Source organism: Alligator mississippiensis, chromosome 3 (genome assembly GCF_030867095.1).
Source record: "Alligator mississippiensis isolate rAllMis1 chromosome 3, rAllMis1, whole genome shotgun sequence".
NCBI lineage: Eukaryota > Metazoa > Chordata > Crocodylia > Alligatoridae > Alligator > Alligator mississippiensis.
This window is the reverse complement of record NC_081826.1, coordinates 192,547,489-192,560,715: the sequence shown is the minus strand read 5'-3', so window position 1 is coordinate 192,560,715 and position 13,227 is coordinate 192,547,489. Positions and strand designations below refer to the sequence as shown.

At 42.9% G+C, this 13,227-nt stretch overlaps 1 protein-coding gene across 12 annotated transcripts in view; it reads left to right on the top strand.

Annotated features, from left to right (window-relative positions):
* The first annotated feature begins 386 nt into the window (after positions 1–386).
* The window catches only part of DMRT1 (doublesex and mab-3 related transcription factor 1), a 100,606-nt gene continuing 87,765 nt past the window's right edge, over positions 387–13,227 (top strand). For 5 of the 12 annotated variants that reach the window (XR_009460981.1, XR_009460982.1, XM_019478118.2 and 2 more), the window contains exons 1-2: positions 387–909; positions 6,470–6,656. Coding sequence is in view for 10 of the 12 variants with exons in the window: in XM_019478118.2 (XP_019333663.1) it covers positions 598–909; positions 6,470–6,656 (499 nt within the window). In the remaining 2 variants the exon portion in view is untranslated. The remainder of the gene's footprint in view (positions 910–6,469; positions 6,657–13,227) is intronic. The other 7 variants (XM_019478121.2, XM_019478122.2, XM_059724774.1 and 4 more) reach the window with 4 other exon arrangements.

Sequence of the window (13,227 nt, the reverse complement as noted above, 5' to 3'; positions counted from 1 at the left end):
ATCTTTATTATGGACTTTGGCAAGGGGATCAGATTGAATGGGGCGTACCCCACCACCAGCAGTGCAGACCCCGACTTGTGGTTGTGCCATCCTTGGAGGTTTTTAAGACTACAAAGCCCTGGCTGGCATGATCTAGTTGGGGCCCGTCCTGCTTTGACCAGGGGGGCTGGACTATTAGATGACCTCCTGAGGTCCTTTCCAACCCTCATTTGCTGCCTGGCCCTTCATGGAGCAGAAGTACTGCTCTGCCCTGAGGGTGGAGGCACCTAAGGGCCCCTTGCTATCAAGCAGCCTGGGCTTGTAACATCCTCTAGGCTGCCCGCCAAGCCCAGGGCCAGAGGCCTGCTGGGCTGGGCGGGAAGGGCGAGGGCGGTTCCGGGGGCGGGGCCAGCCGCCCGGGGAAGGTTCTACCGAGTCTCCAGCGTTCCATAGAAGGCCGGGCACGTTCCAAGGCCCAGGGCAGGCAAGCGAAGTGGGCAGCTGGGGGGCGCTGGTCGCAGCAGGACTTGGCTAGTAGCTGCCCCTGGAGCAGGACTCGAGCCTCCCCAGCCAAACCCACATCTTTCCCCCCACCTCCCCCGCCACCGAGCCGAGACGATGCCCAATGAGTCCTCATTCAGCAAGCCCTCGGCTTCCTCGGAGCATCATGGCCAGGGGGGTAAGATGGGCAGCTTCGGCAAGGCAGCCGCTCTGATGGCCGCTGCCGGGGCTGGAGGGGGCTCCACGGGCTTGGCTCAAGCTGCCGCCGCCTCGGGGAAGAAATCCCCCCGGCTGCCCAAGTGCGCCCGCTGCAGGAACCACGGCTACTCCTCTCCCCTGAAGGGGCACAAGCGGTTCTGCATGTGGAGGGACTGCCAGTGCAAAAAGTGCAGCCTGATCGCTGAGAGGCAGCGGGTGATGGCAGCCCAGGTGAGCCGGGGAAGGAGCTGGGGGGAGGAGCGGAGCGCGGGGAGACCCCGGCTGCAGGGTCCCGCTGTCCCAGCCCTCTTGCAGGGCTCCTGCCACGTGCCTCGCAGCCCCTGCCCTGCCCGGCTCTCGATCCTGCTGGACAGCAGCAGGCACCGGGGCGAGAAGCTTTGGGAATCGCTTTCAGCCCCCGATCCCCCTTCCCCAGTGCCCCCTGCTGCATCCAGCGAGCCAGCCGCCGGCCACGTGGCGCTGCGCGGTGGGCCGCGCCGCGCCGCGCCGAGCCGAGCCGAGCCACGGGCGCTGGGCCCTGGGGGTAGGGAGAGGATCGGGCGCTCCTGTGCAGGTGTTAAACACGTGCTTGCTTTTTCCTCCCCTCTGTTTAATCCACGTGCTCTGAGTCTACAAGGGCAGGCGTGAAAGCTCGATGCTGAAGAGCAGGATCTGGAGCAGCTTGGAGTCTAAACGCCCCGGTAATGAGAGGGGCCAAAAGAGCTGCTATTTACTGGGTCAGCCCACAGGTCTCTCTTTCCCAGCCCTGTGCCACACAGGGGCTGCTGAAAGGGAGAGCGAACTGGGTCCCATCTGGGTTTTCTCCCCACTGTTCCTCTCTCACTTGCAGCCTCCTTCTAGGTCTAGGAAAGTCCGATTCGGGGGCTGTGCCATTTTCTCCCTTGCTCAATAGCTACCGATGTCCCTTTTCTCCAAGAATGAGCGCAGTCCTTTTTCCAATCTGCCTCAACTGTCAGCTTCCACCCCATCTATTGGCAAATAGTTTACTTGAATTACTATGTGGAAAAGGGGTGTACTTGGTAGCTGTTCAGAGCCTGACGAAGGGACTTTGATTCCCGAAAGCTTGCAGAAAAGTACAATTTTATTGCCATTTCCAGTTGGTCTAATAAAAGGTATAATTTTGGAACCAAGAGTTCTAGTTTTTTGTATGTCTGTGTGGAAAAGAAATTCCTTTTGTTGGTTTTAAACTTCCTACTTATTCATTTCATTTTGTGACCCCTAGTTCTTCTGAAACAGTGCCCCTTGGCTGTATTTTAGAATTGGTCGAAGTACTCAAGCAGAGGTGGGCTAAGTGGAAATATAGTTTAAAAGCAGGCTTCTGATACAAAAGGATAGCAGAAGAAAGAGTTTATTTAGTTGTGTAGGATAGATACTATATTAAATATGTTAAGATGCACAAGGTTTATTTAATTACCTTTTGCAAGCAAACAGTTATTTATTTTCAGAAGTGCTGGTGAGTATTGATTTAACTGAATGGAAACATTGAACCAAAATGTTTATCTCAGTCTTTGTACAAGCAAGGCTTTGCTGTGTGGTAGATATTCTCAAGCTTGGCTCTAGGATATGGCCAAATATGATATTTCTGTAAATCTTTCTCCATTTCCCTTTCTTTTTTTTTACATTTACTGTAACATATATTTTGCTTAATCCTTGAATTAATACAGTGAATGAAAGAGCAAAGCACATACTCCCCAGTGACAAAATAATGGCCTGAACATGAAAATTGAATGTATTTAAATTTCTGAAAGACAGTGTACAAGGGGGAAACCATATTTTTGTATACAAAGCTAGATTCTGCCTCTGTCTGAAAAAGTCATTGTCATTAGAAGGAGCTTCTTGTCTTGGGTGAATAAATGAAAGCAACATCATGAGGAGTCCGCAGTAAAAAGTAAAGATGTGGTTTTTAATAAAAATGTCTAAAAGAAATCTCTTGTATGTATGTAACAGCAGCAGTATTCAGGAGTGGTTTTAATAAACTGTCACATTTTGGATCATCTGTAAATGCACTTCTGTTGTGAAAATGAACACTAATAAAATATGTATACTTTTACAAATTCTGTGAGGACATTCAAAATACACGATTTCCTATTTATGTTTTTAATTGCACATTTTCTGTTCCCCAGGTACACCACATAGCTGAGTTTAAAAAACAGCTTCATCTAAAAGCAGTTAGTTGCATATTTTCCAGACAACTGTTCAGGTTAATTTATTAAAATAATTAGGGGCTGAAGGGGGGACAGCTTTGAGCTGCAGGCTTGCCATTTGTTGCTGTTTATTTCTGTTAGATGCTTTTAGGCAAATTGTAGCTCATTTCCAAGAGTAAAAATACTTTACTACTGTTCTAAAGTGTGGTTTCCTTGAATTACATAAAAAGGTCCTGTGACGTTGAGTTAAAAATGCTCTGGAGTCGTGTGGGTTTAAATCCAAAAAGGGAACTATTAACAGCCAATAAACCAAGTTAGGATCAAACCTGCATAAATGTAACTTTACTCATTTAAGTAGCCCCTCGAGGTTGCAGTTTTATATGCATGCTTGCTTAGACCACATAGGCCTCATGCTGGCTACTGTGGGCATGTCTGCATGTGTATTTACATGTGCCTAAACTTTATGTGCCTTTGCTTAAGGCGCATTAAGGCGATTTAGGTGTATGTCTATACATGGAAGTGTTAAGGTGCATTTAGGCTCACATAGCCTTAAATCGCCATTTTAAAGGTGCATTAAGGGCACACACACATAGAAACATGTCCTTAATGTGCCTTCAAATGACAATTTTAGACTAAACCCACTTAAAAGAGGCACATTTAGATGTGCCCAGTCACTACTGAGGATAAGCCTGTGGTTGTAAGGATTGTATGTATAAAGTTTTGCATGTAGCCTAATCTTGCCATGCATACTGGTGCAAGTAATCATTTCCTACTTGTATAAATTAATTGAAATCATTAGGACTGCATCTGTGAAAAAAGTTACAGAATCTGAACACCCAGACCCAGCTGTGCAAGTGTTGTATGCTCAGAATTTCCAAAACCTGCAACAACTGATCTGGTCATTTTATAGGTTTCGAAAACTGCGCAGTCCTGGGAGCAAATCCTTCTCCATTTCCCATTTTTTTTGGATTTTGCAACTTGGTTAACCAGCGCAACCACTGACTTCAATGGGAGTTTTGCCCGAGTGATATTTAAATGAGTCCTATATCTGGAAGGGCTTAGAATCCCACAGCATAAATTAATTCTTTTTTTTTTTTTCTTCTCTCTGGTGTGAACAGCATGGAGTAATCCACACAGGTCCTCTTGTGACACCCTGCAGAAAAGAACTTTTTGAGAGTCAGTGTTCCCTGTAAAAAGTATCAAAGTCTGTACAGATTGTTCTCATAATGTTGCCCCTTTCCCACAATGTAAGCAGCTCCTCTGTGCCTCTGGATTTAACTGTGGCTAATTTGGGGTTTTTCCTTTTACTGCCCAGAGCTTGCAGTGGGTCTTTGAATGCTGCCATACCTCATGTCAAGTTAAATGTTACGTACGGAGGAGTTAAGGTGTTTAAAATCTTTATTTATCCGTGTCAGTACAATTTTTCAATAATCCATTTGAAGCTGGTAGCATTTTAGAAGTCTTTAAGCTGGTAGGTAGCTTACCATTAGATTTGGCAAATGAAATTCCAAGAAGCTCTATTTGGAAGCTCTATTTGGAAGTATTTGAATACTTTTATGATAGGAGCTGTTACTAAATATTTTTGTAATGATTCTGTTACAAAGGTAAAAAATGTAAAGAAAAACAGTTCTGTTGCATGTAGTAAAAGGGCAAATTATAGATAGATGATACCATACCTTTCTATAGATAGCTTAAATTGTTCCTGAATTATTATCTTGTAATCTCTCTTGTGAGTTGCAAAATTCAAGTGTAAAGGTAAACAAAATAGTCCATTCAGTGACAGTGCCCAGTGAATGGGACTCTAAAGTCTACAGCTTTGTCTCTACTAACCGAGTCATTTGGTGACAGTAGGGGCTAGCAGTGGGTGTAGTTGAACAGTCTGTTGCTATAGGAATGCTGGGCTGCAGTGTTTCAGGAAGCATGTTTACCCTTCTGCTGCTGATTTGGTGCTGAACACGGTTATTACATTCACACTTAAAAACAGAGCCCTTTCCCTGCCTGCCCCAAAACAAGAAAAAACCCTCCACATCAACGTTTAGCAGCACCTGTTACTGACAGTTGCTGTTTCACATGTAGTAACTTTGTCAGCAATAGGTCATTTTTCTCATGTAGATGAAGCAGTTGAGTTTCCAAGTTCAGTGTCTGCTGGTGAGTGTGTTCAGATAGGGTGGCTCCTTCTGGAGTGAACAGAGAAGTTTTTAAGTTGCAGAACCCACAGATACTGGAGCAACTGCTGGAGACCAGGGTCATGACTGGAGCATGTGACATACACCCCATCCACATGAAACCCCATGGAAAGGTGGCTCCTTTGCTGTTGTTGCCTTAAGAGCTATTTTGCTTTACTCCTTTGTGCTATGAAAACTTAGTGCTAGATACTTCAAGGGAGTGGGAGTGCACCACTGCTCTGGGCAAGGACCCTTGGAATATGATGAATATGATCCCTTTCACCAGGCCAAGAGATGTAAAGGAAACAGAGAGATGCTTCCAACTGATGCTCTTCTTGGCTTTGTCTAAGGATGAGTCTGTCAGATGAGAATATAAGAGAATGAAGTTATAATTTTAGCCATAGTATTTAATTTCTATGTCCCTTCTGGCAGCAGATAGAAGGCAATAGCATACATATACTAATACTGCTTTTGATAGAGAAATGTAGCAGATGTATACAGCATACAACAGGCAAAGTTCACAGGAGTGTTCCCCATTGTCTCTTCAAATTAAGCCACTGTATGGGAGAGTGTAAAGACAGCCCTCTCGTACCACAGGGCTCAGTCCCAATTGCCGTCTCCAAGCTCTGAATATAAAGGATTCTTCTGGTCAGCTCTTTTGAATAGGGAGAGGGAGTGCAGTCTTTTACTGGGGAAATCTATATCCGAAAACTAGCTCACGCAGTAATACCATTTATCAAACTAAGCACATTGTGGTTGTTATTGTTGTTATTTAATTTATTAGATATCGAGGTGTACAATCAGTAAGAAAGGAGGCAGAGTGTCTGATCTCCATCTATGTATGGTAGACTTTGCCAGAATTATGTCAGACAAGCAGTCTGGGCAGTTGCAGCTAAGAGTTTAGGATGGATTATGTCTGCTGTTTTACAGTTTAACAAAGGATCTTACCCAGAGCATTAGCAGTCATAGCCTTCTGTTGTTATCACTCATGCATTCAGACACATTGGTAGATGCTGTGAAGATGCTTTCTGTATATTAGTTCATTTCACATGAAGTATGCAATAATTATGCCTAAACTAGTTTGTCCCAAACTTCCTAGATGTCAAGTCCTTCCAGAACTTGAACCCATTACATAATTACAGAAAAGCATCTTTCCTTCGATGTTACTGTGTTGTGAATCAGACCAGTGCCCCTTAACTAAAGCTGTGGGGCTTGCATGGATATAAATAAAAGCAGATTTTGACACTCATACATGTATACTCTCTCTCTCTGTTGGGCTTTCAAAATATTGCATCTACCACTTAGCTCTTGACAATAACACCCATGAGCTGCTTGACTCTCTTGAGGAGAGATTGTACCCCTCAGTTCATATTATCAGGTTATCTGTTTCCTTATATTTGTTGTTATTATATTTGTTCTCAAACTAGTGAGCACATGTGCAATATTTACTGTTCTTCCCAGGTGGCTTTAAGGAGGCAGCAGGCTCAAGAAGAGGAACTAGGGATCAGCCACCCAATCCCTCTGCCCAGTGCCACAGAGCTCTTTGTTAAGAAGGAAAACAGTGGTGGAAGCTCCTGTTTGCTGTTGGAAAGCAGCAGCCCAACTCACTCAACAAGCACGGTGACTACAGTGTCCACCTCACCATCAGGTAAGGAGTTCAGGGAAGAGGGCAGTGTGAGTTCTGGTATTGGTCCCCTGGGGAGGGCTGACTGCAAAACAGTATTTGTTGTTGCCGGCAGATGCAGTATTGGGTGGCTGCATGTTTCCTTTCCAGACAGAACATAACTAACAGAGAGGTGGTCAGCAGAAAGGAGGGAAGCCAGTCCACAATTTTTCATATTTCCCCTCTTTTGCAAACAAATTTAAAAACCTCATTATAATTGAACTAGCGGATGAATGTCCAGGAGCTCTACTCTGATATATATTTACAGATTTAATTATACCATTTCCAAGCATAACATGGATTTTCAAATTTCAAGGTCTCATTCAACACAAATGTGGCTGGAAATGGAGAAAGGTTCTTTGGGTGAATCTGATATCTTTGATTAGACCAACTTAAAATTTTGGAAAAAAAATTGAAAATGAAGGCTCCGGGCCTGACCCACAGCTGCTGTAAATTGGTATACTTCTGTTAGATAAATTCCTGGGTTTGCTAAACAAAGTTGCTGTATCCTGTATTGACCACATGATCCCTTTGGGTCCAGTCCCACACAGTACAAAATAGCAGCTTAATGCTTTGTATGTGTGAAGGGCTCTCTTTTGACAGGTGTTCAAATAAAAATGTTTTGTGAAATTAAATAATAGGATTCTGTTGGTTTTACTTTGTCAGGCAGTATTTTGCTGTTGCTTATGAATTACTGTCATCTTGCCTTAAAAAATTATTTTCATTATTGCAGGTTTAGTTTGTGTAGGGGAAGTAAGGCTAAGGAATAAATTGGTTTTAAAAATCTGCTGTAGAGACTGTACAGGCAGAAGGGGCCAAAACACAGGCATTTATGCAGTACAAAACCAGTATTCTCCTTAAGATCAGTTTCATTAAGTTCAGTGTCAATATGATAAAAAAATTCAGTACAAGTGTTTGCTTGGTGTTTGTTTATTTAAACTGATAGTTATAAAAGTATTCATTTAATGCCATTGGTAGTCATCAACCAAATTTTGTGCTGGAAACAAATTAAAATATAAATACTGCTAATTTCAAAAGCAACCTATAAAACTTCTAAAACATTTTTAGAAAATGAGTAATTATGAATGCCTTTAAGCCAGTATTTTAGTAAGTGATGCTTCCTAGCCTCTAGCATTGAAAATACCCTGATCAAACCTTTATAAAGAAGGCTAAGTTTCAACAAAGAGAAAAAGCAGAGGTTAGCTTTCTTTGACAAATGAACTCAAAATACTGTACAGAACCATACTGTACAGAACCAAGATGAAGCCTTTGGCTAAGGTTTTCAAAAACGGTTCGAGTCTTACTTCCAGATTCGCACACAAATAATGCTCTGCTCCTATAAACAGTGACACTTGGTCTTAAGCTTAAGCCCAACAAGTGATAATGCTAGGTGAAATCCTGGCCTTTACTGAATCTTTGGGAATTCTGTCATTGACTTCAGTCTGGTCAAGTTTTCATCTTGACTTTTCAGAGTGACAGTTCAAGAGATTAAATTTATTTTGTCTTGATTTTCAAGTGTTGTGCCTGCAGCCATCCCGTGGAGTTCAGTAAGAGGTGCTGGGACCTCCTGCCCTTTGAAAACAGTTACATATTTAGGTGTCCAAGTATAGCTTCAAACACCTATTTTTAAACTCTTGCTTTGTAAAACAATGTTCCGTGGCTGAGGGAAACTCTCCAGACCTGTAGAAGTTATATTTGCATTTTTCTCCCTGGGGATGCACTTACAGAGATGTGTGGTACCTGTGCATGTATTTCCCTTTTTAAACAGGTACTTACTTTTTAAACAGGTCGTTATTGAGTTTAAAATATGCCAACCTTAGTGTAAGAACTTCAGCTTCTTGTCACAAGAATCAGACCCTTTGCAATCTAGGGTATTTGGAGGCATTTTGTACTTAGGCTTCTTTGGTTAATCGATACTCTGAACTGTGAGTTCAATGAGTCATAGTCACCTGATTTTTTTTTAAATCAATATGGGTGAAATGGATTAGCAATAGCAAAATTTACCTTTGAAAATGAAGACTAGGATTTAATTTTTACTAAGATGAGGACTTCATGACTTGAGATAAAGTTGTGGTAATGCTGGTATAAAAAAGTAAGGCAAAACAGCAGCATGATGCATGGTCTTTAAACACACATTTAGTATATAATAGGGATATAGAGTACTTCATATTTTGATGTTGCCCCTATTCAGCAAGTACTGTCCCTCCCAACTATGGTCTTCCTAAGATACTTTCATATAAAAGTTTTAAGAGGTGCAAATGTCTCTGACTTAGAAGAAAGGGATGGTGTGTAAAGGAGTCATTTGGACTTGTCTGTGGTTAGCGAGATACTTTCATAGAATGATAGGAACTTAGTCCAGCTTGCTGCCCAAGACAGGATCATCCCTGTCAAAATCATCCCCATCAAGTAGCTGTCTAACTTGCTCTTGAAAACATCCAAGGATGGATATTCCATCACCTCTCTAGGTAACCTGTTTTAATGCTTAACCAGCCTCAGAGTGAGAATGTTCTTCCTGATATCCAACCTAAATTTCCCCTGCTGCAATTTAAGACCATCACTCCTTGTCCTGTCCTTTGCAGCCACAGAGAATAGTCTGTCTCCTCCATATAACCACCCTTCAGGTGTTTGAAGACTGTTATCAAATCCCACCTCTGTGTTCTCTGCTCCAGACTAAATGATCCCAGTTCTTTCAGCCTTTCCTCATATTTCCCAGCATCTACTCATTTTTATCAGTCATGTTGGACTCTTTGTAATTTGCCCTCATCTTGAAGTGATGGGTCCACAGCTGGACTCACTACTCCAGGTGAGGCCTCACCAATGCTGAATAGAGCAGGAGAATCATTTTCCTTGTTTAGCAAGTGGGGCTTCTATTGCTACAGGCCAGTGTGCTGTTGGCTTTTTGGTTTTTTCTCAAATCTTCCATTTCAAGGGGAAAAAAGAGAGAGGAGATGGGTCAAAACAGTGCCTTCTTCCATATGCCAAAAACTCTGTTGAGGTAGGTGATAAACTCCATTGTGATAGGTGTTATACAACACAGAAAGAGGCAGTCCCTGTGCTGAGAAGCTGACACTTTAAGCAGGCAAAACAGACAAAGAATATGAAGAGAAGCAGAAATAGGGTAGATCAGTGTCAGTGCTAGGATTAGAACAAGATCTACTGAATCCAGTCCAGTGCTGTCTCCACTAAATCATGTTGCTTCAGCTTTTGACAGCATAAGCTGTTTATCTGTAGGTGTAGCTCTTGTGAGGATGGCTGTCTTCAGGAGAAGTCAGGGTAGATACAAAGATTCTCAAACTGCTCCCTGGAAATGAAACAGACAGCTTTCACTGACACCTTGAAGAACCATGCGGACTCCTGTGAGAAAATAAAGTTCTCTCTGTGCAGCGTTAGTATATTTTACACAAGAGGTTACCTTGACAATAGCAATTCTGTTCCTTGTGCAAGGTTTTTTTGTCTTCAAGGCTTAATAATTTTTCTTTCAAATTCCACCGCATGGCACATAGTTTGCAGCAAGAGAAATAATGTGTGAGGGTGTCACACAAATCATGCAGGGTGCCAGGGAGAGAGTCTTTCCTCACTGTATCCATTTTATTGGCAGGTCAGAAATATTATGACACCTTGAGAGATCAGAAACAATTTTTCAGACTTCTCATGACATGCAGTTCTTTGAAAAGAGGAAGAAAGAAATGTAATGGCAGAAATGAACAGCAACTTGCCATTTGCCATTTCAGTCTTCATAACGGCGTTTAGTTTCAAAGGAGCTCATTAGCTTTTAGAGTCAGAAAGAGAAGAAACTTTAAAGTTGGCAGGGGAGGCTGCAAAAGAACAGCCAGTAGTGGCAGAACCCAGACAGGAGCTTCTGTAAACAGATGTCATAATCCGTGAGCATTTCTTTCAAACTCAGAGCATCCAGTCTGACTGGAAATTGTGATGCAGAGTAACAGGCCAGGCTTCAACAGCCTTTAAAGCAGCAGTCATTCCTTTATGAAGTGGTTGGAGGGACTTTTGTGACTTGTTAGTTAAAATTACCAGGCAGAGTACAGAGATTAATCTGGGCAGAAATTAGGCTGGTGCAATCATATGCTTTTGTTCCTCATTTTGAGAAACGTTCCTCTCTTAAATCCCAGATACAGTCCATGCAGATGTGATGTCCCTACTTGTTTCGTAGGGCTGTGCGAAGCTTCAGGTGCTGACTCGATTCGGAGGAGATTCAGCCCAATTCAGCGGCCGAATCTCTAAATCCGAATTGAATTGGGAGACCAGTAAAAAAGTCTGAATCAATTCAAAGCTCTCTGAATCGATTCGGAGAGCTTCGGAGATTTGGGCAGTCCCCGCTTGCTGCTGCAGGGAGTTGGACCCGGACTCTGTGCGGGTAAGTAGGGGGGGCGGAGGAGGAGCTGGAGGTGGGAGGATGGGACCATGGGGGGACCCCTGCCAGGCCTCATCCCCTGTCTGCTCCCTCAGCCCCCCTGAATGCCCCGTGACCTCTGCCCACTCTCCCAGCTGCCCCCCATGGCTACCCCACCCGGCCCCAGTGTCCCAGCTCTTTAAAAAAAAATAATCTCTGTGCTCACCGACTGCCATTGGGGCTTCTGGGGGCTTGTGGCAGAGCCCCCCATGCAGCACAGGGCAGTGGGGGGCAGCAGGGATCGCCCACCTGCCTGGCAGCATCCCGTGAGTGCAGGGCTTTTTTTTTTTTTAAAGAGCCAGGACGCTGGGGCCAGGCGGGGCAGCCATTGGCAGGGCTGGGATAGCCGCTGGGGGACGGGGCCTGTGTGATTCGGCCGAATCAATTCGGGACAGTGATTCAAATCAGTCTCCAAAATTGGCCGAATCCGAACCGGAAGCAAATGCCAGCCGCTTCACAGAGGCCTAGTGTTTGGTGGTTGGAATTCATCTACTTTGGAAATACTGTTGGGAAATGGAGGTTAGAGCGAGAGTCGTTCACAAGCAAGGATGGGGTCTCCCAGCATTTCCTGTTTCTTACGGGACTCTTATTGTCTTCATTTTGGGGCTTTGTCACTCTGTCATGTCCTGGGTTGGGGCTTTGGCAAGTATAGGTGCAAACTGCACAGTGAGGGGGCCAGGAGATGAGGTAAAAATTAACTGAGGTTTTTGCTCTTCTCTGTACCTTACACCAAGCTAGACTTTCCCAAGACACACCAAGACTCATTGTACTTTATCTTGTACCCACTTAGCAGCGAGCAGCTGTATTCCTCTTTACAATGTGTTAGTCACCTCCTTTCTGTTAGCTTTGCTTTGAACTTAGCTTATGTTAAGCTTGCCTTGCCTTGCCTCCAAGTGGCACTGGGTCTGGTGAAATTGTAGTGTTATGAGCACCTGGTGGGCAGTTGCCAGGTTTGACAGCGCCAAGCCCATTAGGCCTTCAGTGCTCATCTGGGTGTCACCGAACAACTACCTTGTTTCAGAGCATAGGCTTAAAAAATCCATAATATCTGGCTGGTACATAGAGGAAAAGATCCAGGTGAAATACAGAACTGACACTGTTAATGTGCGACTGGACTAAAACTATTAGAGGTTTAGTTCTTTGTGATTTTTTTTCCTTTTGTTACATTTATCATTATCATGCATGAAGGAAACAAAATGGTAGGACTTCGTATTTCACTGCATAGTGGTTCCTTTCATTAAGGAACTCATTGAAGGAGTGGTGGGGCTTTATGTCAAAATAGATTAGCGATCATTGAGCTATTGAACAAGTAGCTTTTGAAGGTCTACAAGTAAGATATGTTTTGGAGAATATGTGTAAAAAAGTTAAATTTAATAATACTTTTATGATTTTTGTTCTTGTATCTTGTTATTTTAAACTGACATTTTCAAAAAGGCGTACGAATATGTGCTCAGTTCTCATAGGTGTCCAAATTCCCAAGTCCCTATGGCTTTTTTGAAAATTACACCTTGAGCCTTTCATTTACTTTTTTGGTATAAACTTTTCAATGTGTCTTTACATCAGACTTATTTTTCTAGTGGTCTCCTGCAACCATGAATTAATTTTTTTGTTTTTTTTGTTTTTTTGGAATTTAGTGTTGCAAACTTGGGACCAGGGTTGCTTAACATTAATAAAGTGAAAAAGGTAGGAGCTGAAATAGGAAGATGTATTGACCTGAGCTATTAAAAGAGGGCAGAAAAAAGTAGCAGTTTTTTTTTAATTCAATTTTTTTTCCTAAATTAGAATTTAGAAATTTTCAAATGTCAAAAGTTCAGATTTAAACATCCTGAAGATTCTGGAGCTCTTAAAGTGAGGAAAAAACCTCATAGCTATGTCAGCGGTTTCTAATTTTGAAATTACATAATTTTGAAATGTATAAACGTTTTAGCCAGCTCTGAGACCAACATTATCAAACATAGGAATGAAATGTTAACACTTTTAAAGTTTGTGGCCGAACACTCAGGGACTTCTCTAGGGCCAGTATTTCCTATCAGGAATTTAACATTGAACTCCTAAATTCATATGTAGGTTTTTTAATTTTTTGGCCTGACTTCTGTACCTCCTAACTTCACTTGGAAAAGCTTGAATTGGTAGAACCTACATCAGGTA